Source organism: Vigna radiata, chromosome 6 (assembly GCF_000741045.1).
Source record: "Vigna radiata var. radiata cultivar VC1973A chromosome 6, Vradiata_ver6, whole genome shotgun sequence".
NCBI lineage: Eukaryota > Viridiplantae > Streptophyta > Magnoliopsida > Fabales > Fabaceae > Vigna > Vigna radiata.
Window position 1 is genome coordinate 36158110 of NC_028356.1, and position 9768 is coordinate 36167877.

General features: G+C 30.8%; 2 protein-coding genes across 2 annotated transcripts in view; one reads left to right on the plus strand and one right to left on the minus strand.

Annotated features, from left to right (window-relative positions):
- The first annotated feature begins 1595 nt into the window (after window positions 1-1595).
- LOC106764266 (uncharacterized sugar kinase slr0537) lies at window positions 1596-4452 on the plus strand. Its single transcript, XM_014648528.2, has 8 exons — window positions 1596-1812; window positions 2035-2307; window positions 2532-2603; window positions 2722-2760; window positions 2991-3098; window positions 3341-3438; window positions 3587-3701; window positions 3984-4452. Exons 1-8 carry the CDS (start codon window positions 1660-1662, stop codon window positions 4230-4232), a joined length of 1107 nt encoding a protein of 368 aa, XP_014504014.1. The 5' UTR covers window positions 1596-1659; the 3' UTR covers window positions 4233-4452.
- A 3697-nt stretch (window positions 4453-8149) lies between these two features.
- LOC106762923 (proteasome subunit alpha type-1-B) overlaps window positions 8150-9768 on the minus strand; it is a 2850-nt gene continuing 1231 nt past the window's right edge. The window contains exon 2 of the mRNA XM_014647048.2: window positions 8150-8767. Within this exon, the coding sequence (XP_014502534.1) occupies window positions 8279-8767 (489 nt within the window). The 3' untranslated portion in view covers window positions 8150-8278. The remainder of the gene's footprint in view (window positions 8768-9768) is intronic.

Below are 9768 nucleotides of genomic sequence, written 5' to 3' on the forward strand. Positions count from 1 at the left end.
ACAAGCATCAACCCAAATTCTCATAAACAAATATAAGGTAATTTGAGTCTCAGTTTTTATTTTTTAGAAAACTCATCTAATTTGGTGAAATTATTCCATACTCGTAAATTATCCTATGTCAATTTCAGATAGAATGATTAATCATAGTTTGAATTATCTGATAAGTCATGAATGAATTTAGTTTTTCATCAAACAAATTGTTTGATCATAAATTAAAATATATTAATTTCAATATTAGTTAATTTAAAGATAAAATATAATTATTCTTAACTAAATTATTATTAGATCAACGTTAATTAAAAAGTCTATTTCAAAACATAAATAAAAATTTGAATTAAAGAAGTATCGAATTTACATTTACTTGATCATTAATTGTTAATGATCAATGTTAAACTGATTTTAACATGAAATTATGTTCTACAAATAACTTCTAAACAGTTTAGAGAATCAATTAAACCTAACACTTAAATTTCAAGACAATATCCAAACTTTAAACAACTCAACGTAATTTAAACCGTTAATCTCGATTTTATATACTATACATATATATAAAAAAATAACATTTGTTAATGTCTAAAGTATAAAAAAAGAAGTGAATAATTGAGTTATTTTACTTCTAAGAAAAGAAAAGCGAACTCATTCCATTTGTTTATGCATAGAGATTTTAGAAAGTGGAACATTTCCTACTCAATCTTTAGTTCCATGCTCATTTGTATTTATATGTGATGAATAGCAGCCATGTGCCAAATTCCTATAGTCAAAGCCTAAAAGGAGTTATTCATCACTTTCCAGAAAATGATAGAGATTCATCACCAAACTGTATAATAACAATATCCAATAATAAATAATACGCTCCTTAGTTAAAATTAAATAAAATTCTCTAAATGTGTATTAAATATTATTGTGTTATTTATTAGGGCACAATTTGATGGGAATCTAAAAAGTTGGTCCTTCATTTCTGCTGGTTTATTCTATTGTATTACCACACAATTTAATCTAGAAAATCATCTTTTTTCAACCAATAATCACAATGCTATCAATGTACTTACGTTAAAGGGTGTAATCAAATATGATCACGTGTGACAAATATGATCTTGAAGTCGTCGCAGATGACGGCGACTGGGCCGCCGAAGGGCGCAACGGCGACCTTGGTGCGGGCGACGGAGACGTTGGCCATTGAAGGGGTGGGAGAAAGAGGGCAATGCAATTCACAGGGTTAGGGTTTGGGATTGAATCGGATGTGTGTACTTTCTTCCTGGATCGTTATTATTATTAGCATTCATATTACAATTAACATTGTTATTATCAATATCAGTATGATTATTATAATTATTTATTATTGTTATCTTTTATTATTATTATTATTATGGTTATTATGGTTATTATTATTATTATGCGTACGCACGGCTCACCGGCTACAGGCTAGTTTAGTATATTTTATAGATTGCATCAACTCAACAAAATTTACAAAGGGAACGCCGCGATATCCGGAAAATGCTGCGGCGTCATCGTGCTGTTACTGTATATATATATATATATATATATATATATATATATATATATATATATATATATATATATATAGGTGTGTGTGTGTGAGAATCCAGAAAAGGGTGAGAAGAAAGGATCAGAGAGAGAAGCAAAGAAGAAGAGTGTGAGATGGGAGTAGGAGAATTGTTGAAGAAGGAGGTTGCAGTTGCAGAGGCACCCATTGTTGTGGGACTGCAACCCTCAGCCATGATTGACCACGTGGCAAGAGTGGATTGGTCTTTGCTTCATCAGATTTCCGGTGAACATGGAGGCTCCATACCTGTACACACCCCTCATCACCAATTTACTTCCTTTTCATTTCCTCATTCTCACTCTTAACTTTTTTCGCTTTTATTATCAGTTTCGCTAGGTGGGTTCTTACAATCTTCTCTTTTTCTTATGCTTACATTTTCTAAGCATAGCTTTTCTGTTAAATTATTCTGCTGTGATCCTTCATCACATGACATGACATGGGTGTTGATAAAATCTGTTTCATGATGGTAGGTTGAGCTTGTAGAGCTTGAAAATATACTGAGGGAGGTGAAAATCCATCTTCTGTCATGCCATGATGATGATCCTTCTGCTGCAAATGTTAAGACCTTGGCTGGAGGTAGTGTTGCAAACACGGTTCGAGGGCTGAGAAGTGGGTTTGGGATTTCTAGTGGAATTATTGGGGCTTGTGGAGATGATGACCAAGGAGAGTTCTTTGTCCATAACATGAATTTCAATGGAGTTGACCTCTCCAGACTCAGGAAGAAGAAAGGACATACAGCACAGGTTTGCTCAACATCACAAATATTTGCTTAAAACTTTGAAACATTTTCTTAAATGCTTTTGGTATTCTTGAGTTGGTTTTCAGTTCAAGTAAGAGTTTAACCTCGGTGATCAGTAAAAGAATACTGATTACAAGGATCAACATCAAAGTTTTGTCGTATAGTTTATTGTATCAGTAAATGTTTTGTTCAAAAGTAGAAATGTAACAGCTTAGCTATCTAACGCAGTGTGTTTGTTTGGTTGATGACTTGGGAAACCGAACCATGCGACCCTGTCTCTCTAATGCTGTGAAAGTTCAGGTACATGACTTCATTCTGTGTGTCTCAAATATACATGCATTTAGTTCGAGTTGAAACAAAAAATAGCCATCAACTAAATTGTGTTATCTTTGACAGTTACTCTGCTCTTTTTTTGCAGGCGGAAGAGTTGACCAAAGAAGATTTTAAGGGCTCCAAGGTTGTTGTCTTTGTCAATTGATTGAAATATTATGGATGCTTAACATTTTGGTGTTATCATGATCTGATCTTGCTGTCATGATAGGGATTGCATTTATCAGTTTCTTCTAGAACTGAATTAATTGTTCATGCAATGTAAATTCCAACAGAATGGATCATAGGATAAGAGTGAATTTGTATTTGATACTCTGCATTCACTTAAACTTAATTTTCTGTATATTAACATTTCAGTGGTTGGTGTTAAGATATGGTATATTTAATTTGGAAGTGATTCAAGCAGCCATTCTTTTAGCAAAGCAGGAAGGTCTTCTAGTTTCTTTGGATTTGGCTAGTTTTGAGGTATTCTACTGAACTATCTGCATAAACAATTATGAACTATGATATCATGTTTCATGTTTGTGTGAACAAGTTATTAGGGTAGAAAATATCAAATTAATGAGAAAATTTTAAAAAAATGGGCAGTTCATCCCATAAATTACAAAAACGGGATAATTGATTTAAAATTTAAACATCAAAACTAAAACTAAGTCATCAAGATAAAATTTTGAAAAAGTTATGACAACTTCTTTCTAAATATGTAGATGGTCAGGAATTTCAAACAACCACTTCTGAGGCTACTGGAGTCAGGGAACATTGACCTTTGTTTTGCCAATGAGGATGAGGCAACAGAGCTTCTAAGGTAAATGTCAATTTTACTTAACCCAGTTTTATTCCAAGATGTGCATTTTTCCAAGTTATTCATTGTCTTAGTTTCACTAATAAGTAATCTGCAGTTTTTTCTTTATTCTTATATACATTCTGTCACTTTACACAATGGATTAATTCAGGGGTGGTGAACAGAATGCTGACCCAGAAACTGCAGTAGAATTTCTTGCCAAGTACTGCCAATGGGCAGTAGTAACACTTGGTTCTAATGGATGCATTGCAAAACATGGAAATCAGGTTTTGTAAATTATGTTGTAAAGTTATTCTGATCTGCACATTAGCCAAGTGGCACCATTAGAAATTGTGAACTCTTACATAAGGAAATTAAACCATAGGTGTATGTAAGTGAAGAAAGATAACTGAAATTTAGAAAACTTCAGTTTATTCCTTACTATGTCTTTATTAAGCTGATCAAATCAGTATGAGACTAGGAATGGAACAAGTATAATGCAGGAAAGTGTTTGATAAAAAAAATATTATTATTCTAAAGAAAATTAGGGTTGTGTTTGAATGTGGCAGATTGCACGTGTTCCAGTGATAGGAGAAGCAAAAGCAAAAGATGCAACAGGAGCAGGGGATCTGTTTGCAAGTGGGTTTTTGTATGGAGTGATAAAAGGAATGTCACTTGAAGAGTGCTGCCAAGTAGGAGCATGCAGTGGTGGGTCTGTTGTACGTTCTCTTGGGGGTGAACTCACATTGGACAATCTTCATTGGATGTACAAACACATGCAGATCATGAATCTTCTCACGCCAAATACTGCCAAATGAACACTAACTTCTTCATTTTCTTTTCCTTTTTTTCCTTTACATTTCATCTCTTGTCACAAAATGGCAGCAATTTGTATTCTTCTAAATGTGAAATGCTTCCATTAATGGATGAAGCAAGTCTATGCAAGTTCTACACAAATGGATTTAAATTTTACACGTCATTTAACCTCACAGTATCATGTAATGACAAGAACTGAACAAGTCATTATGTTTTGATTGGAGAAACAACTGTACCTTTAAATTTTTTATGCTGTAAATAAAAAGGATTAACTTTAACTGTTTTTACACAATTTGATACGGTTGTGAACTCTTTAAAAGATAAGACCATTTGAACAAACTTCCTCTTTCGATAAACTAAAAGAAGTATTAACTTAGTTTAAATACTTTGTTTATCAAACTAAACATGTTCAAAATCTTATTTTTCTTTGTAAACTTTTATAAACCTTCAAAAACTAGTTGTATTATAGTATTTACTTAAATTAATACTATTAGTAGTCATAATTTTCTTAAATTATTTTGGGATATGTAGTATTATACATACAGAGCCATGGCTTATGGTGGTCACTTGATTTTAGTATCTAAGTTTCATTAGGTAATTTAACAGGTTAAGAAAAAGGTCACCATTTAATATGGTTTTTTTTATTATGTAAATTTTCCTTAGAATCGATTAAATACAACATATATTCCAAATATGATTTTAAGCATCATTCGTATTACTCTAACTGTTTTATATTTTACTTTCTACTAATACATATTTTGTGTATTGCAGAAGTATTTTAATATTAAATAATCTTATAGAGTATAGTAAAAATATTTATGCAGCTTAAAGCAAAATGTGCGTAATAAAATTGTGTAGAATATTAGAAATGTGTGCTAAAAGAAAAAAAAATGTTTAGGTTTATAAAAAGCTTAATTAATGTAATTTTAATATTGCTTTATTACTTATAAATGACTAAGATAAATGTTCTGCTATATAGTTACTTATGTGTACTTTAATTCAATAGTAACCACTTGTTTGAAAGTGTACTATAGGATTCATGCCTAACCTAAATGTGTTTTGCAAAATCTGTTATTTTTCGTTATACTTGGAGAAAATTATTCAAATTACAGCTACCTTTTAAAAATAAAAATTAGTTGTATTTGAAAATATCAAAGATAAAAAAAACAATAAAAGTCTACATAAAAAAAACATATTTGATATCAAAACACAAGTTTTAAACTTTTAAAAACATTTTATTTTCTAAAAATGCAATTTATTGCAGATTATTTCAGGATTATTTGACCCAAAATAAAAGTTAAAATGATTTGACATTTAAAAAAATAATACAATTATTTGTATCTGGGGAGTCTTTTCTTGCTTTTACTAAATTTTGCAAGAAAAAAAGTTATATTTTCAAGTATATTATTATAAGTTTAACAGTGTTTCAATATGGTTGATTACAAATAATTATTGTTAGATTTTTTTTTAATATAATTACAGCAAAAATCAACAAATTTACTGCACAGGATAAATTTGTAATTTATTATTAATTTTTTTACATTTGGAGAATTCCACTTTTCTGTGCTTAATAGTTATGCATGGTCAGTATAAACTCTGTTATCAATTAATTACAATAAGGCATTGCTGATGTTAACTGTAAAGTTGAAATAATTATTATTATAAAATTCAACTAAAACATTATCCTTATTATTTGTACGCCTGAGGGCCATAAAACCTGATTTTTACAACACCATTATGGTTTCGAAGGAAAAGAATTTTAAAAAAATTATTGGTGAATGCGAGTTAGTAAAAAAATGGTGCAAAAAATAATATTAATTGTTTTTAATAGTTAGCAAAAATAAATAAATAAATATTGCACATTGATAAAAGAAAATTAGCTTGACATAAAAGTATGTAAACATGTCTTTAAATATTGGTTGATAGTCTTATATAATTATTTATTTGTCGTTATTTTGCATATAAGAAGAAAAATAAAAGAATGGGTTTTCAAAATTAATACATAGGGATGTCAAGAGATTGATTGGTAAATTTAGAACTCAATAGTTCTATTAATGAGAAACATTCAGTGAATTGATCGATTAAATGATATGGTCCGAATAGTCAACCTTAAATAATAATTATGATTGATGATGATTAATTTAAGTTTTATTTTTACCAGTTGAACTGTAATGAGATCGATAGTGATATGAATTTCATTTCAAAATCTATAAATACATGTCTATGATAGTGTGATATGTTAATTACATTTAATACATATTTATTGTTAAGACCGTCGAATTTTTGTTGACTTTGACATCAAGGTGTCTTCTGTAAGTAATCTCGGGAGCAAAAATAAACAAATAATAAACAGAACAAGAAATTGAACAAACATAACTTAGAAGACCGTTAACCTCAACTTCACAAACCGAAAAAATAACTTTATTTGTAATATGCATTGGTTTCTTATTCAATGTATAAAGTAAATGAAAAATAAATAAATAAGTTATTATTATTATTTTATATCCACTTTTGTCTCTTTTTTTAAAAAAAAATTATGCATATTAAGTGATCCAACACTTCACCTCCTTCATTTCTTCATCACACACTCACTTTCACGCATCATCATCTTTCTTACCTCTATCATCATTATATTCTTCACCTCTATTATCATTTCCATCATCAAATCATTCATCATCTCCTCTGTTATCACTTTCATTCACCTCCATTATCTTCTTCATGGGAGACTCTCTTTTATTTATGGTTTAAACCCTTTTTTGGTTCCTAAGTTAAGTTTCGATGTTCAGTTTAGTCTCTGCTATTAAAAATGTCAATCTTTAGTCCCTATGATATGAAAAATGTATCAATAACTCATTCATTTTCATCCTCTCAAACACCTCCCACCCAATCATTCATCATCTCTTATATTTTTTCTCTATTTCCAATTAGTGTATCAAGGAACTCTAATGAAAAAGTAAGTGATTTAGAGATTGAATAGGTAAACATAGAGACACATAAAATCCTAAACCAAGAGAAACTCAAGGACATATTATATTAACACTCGAACACACCATCCACTTCTAACACTTTCAATAATTGTGATTGAATAAAATGTCACTATTGTAAGCAAAATTTGGTATTAAAGTTGCTTCCTCCTAAGTAAAATCTATACATTTTTTGTGCTTTTAGACATTTCTGCATTTTCCCTAATTTCTTCTCTCCGTCTTAAATGCACAATCTCAACTTCAAAACCGAAGAATAAAATAAAAATTAAAATCTAGGTATGAAAATTGTAAAGTTGAATATGGTTTCATTGATGAAGAAGGTAAGGAAGATGAAGTTGAAAAAGACAATAATACATGGAGATGAGGTGTGATGAAGAAATAAAGAAAATAAAATACCATATATTCGTAATAGACCATATTTACGGTTAACTATTTAGATAATATTAACAAAAATAAATAACTAAATTTAACAAAATTAACAAAACAAAATTAATAAAAACTGAAACTTGATCGATGAAATAAAATGAAAACCAAATTAAACAAACCATACCAAATTAATATTTAAACCAACATTAAAAAAACCACTAACTAAGCACAAACAACTTTTAATTCGTCTATTTGAAAAGTAATGTCCTTAAAATAACTAAATGAGGGATAACACTGCATTTTTTTAATTCATTTTCTAATTTTGCAATCAATAAAATTTATTTTAAAAAACTCAAACCCTGGAAAGTGTCCTTAAATAAAAAAGTGTAGAAAAATAATGATTTTTAACAAATTTTAACCATTAAAATGAACCTAAAAGGGTTATAAAACACTTCTTAAATAATTAAGTTTAAACAGTTTTATCCAACATTTTTCAGCCAGACTTTCAGAAAATTGTTGCAAATTGTCATGAAACAGCAATTAAATCGTTTACAGTGATCACTAAAGGATGAATTGCAGAAACAAACAGATTAACGAAAGAAAATCCATCAAGGTCTTCTCCCATGACACAAACAATATGAAACCTACTCATTTTTAAATATTGGTATTCAACACCTCTAGAAATTGATTTTAAATTATCAAATTTCCATTGGAGAACCACCTTGGTCTCCAGCAGCACCTTGATCTGCACCAGAAGCCTGATCGGTGGGAGCATCCTGCTCTGTTGCTGGCTGAGCTTCTTCAGCTGGAGGTTCATCCTCTTTCACAATCTCAAAAGTATCAATCAGCTGTTGAACAGTTTCTTGATCTAAAATGTGGAATGGTTCACCATCTCCAACCACAGCAATAGTGCATACAGAACTCCTCAGTTTTTCACCTTGCAAGGACTCCCTAGTTGCGATAAGTGCATCTTTGATCAGATCTTCTCGAGAAGAGCCCATGAAGTTATCAAACCTGCGTTCCAAATATGTCTTTGCAGCTTGAGAGCGAGATCCAATAGCAAAAGCCTGATATTCAAAATAGTTTCCACTGGGACAGTTGTAATAGAGGTGAGCTCCTGATTCATCTAATCCAGCTACCAGGAGGCCAACCCCATAAGGACGTTTCCATGACCGCTGCGTGCAAACCTGCAACTCAAAATTGCATCACGAACACTGATTAAAAAGATTACTTTTCAGTTCGAACCAATACCTTATTCAACTTCTTATGACTAAACCACAAATTACACAAGTATAACTGCATATAACAGAAATAATGTTCGGATAAATTTCACTCGAACACTTTTAAGAGGAAAAAAAATAAGGATAAAATAATTTTGCTTCTTTATAAGTTAAAATTAGTTTATACATGGAACTAATTTGTAGAATTTGTTTCCAATTCACTTTTCCAAATTTTGATTTTTAACCAATGGATAAGCTAATTTAAGCTTATGGGGAAACTGCTTTTTTTCCTTAACTTTTCTCCACTATAAGTGCTTATGGAAAAGTTTTCTCCAAACAAAATGTAGATTAGCTAATCCAATTCCAAAATTTTGTTGATTGTGAACTAAACAGGCTAGATTCTAATAATGCAGCTACATTCAAGAGCCTGAAAAAAAGAGGGGAAGTGTTACTTCTCCTAAAAATCCGTTCAACAGATTTTCTATCTCTATGTACAGAAAGATCCTTCAACCACGGTAAGTAAAATCCATGTTCTTCTTTTACACACGACAGCTTGAACCTAATTCAACTAGGTCTTTTACGTGCCAGTTATGACAACTTGAACATCACAATAATTTGTTTTCTCAACACAGATTTTGCATAACAGAATAACTATGACACAGCTGCATAACTTGCAATGATGTAAACATGAATATTATCATCCTTCACAAAGCAAACAGAAACCTCAGTGGTACTGTGTGCTACTTAAATTTCAAACACTAATAGAACCCAAAGCCTCTACCACACAAAAATCTGAAATACAATAACTGGACTGTCCTGTGGGATCGAATCAACATTAAGATGGGAACCAGCCTCGGTACCTCTGTGTGCTCGGGTACCGAAATTATGTGGGTTAGATTAACAACCTCTCGGAGCTGAGCTCTGGGTGTTAAACCGAGATACTCTGAGCTTAAAGAGGAGGAGGAGGA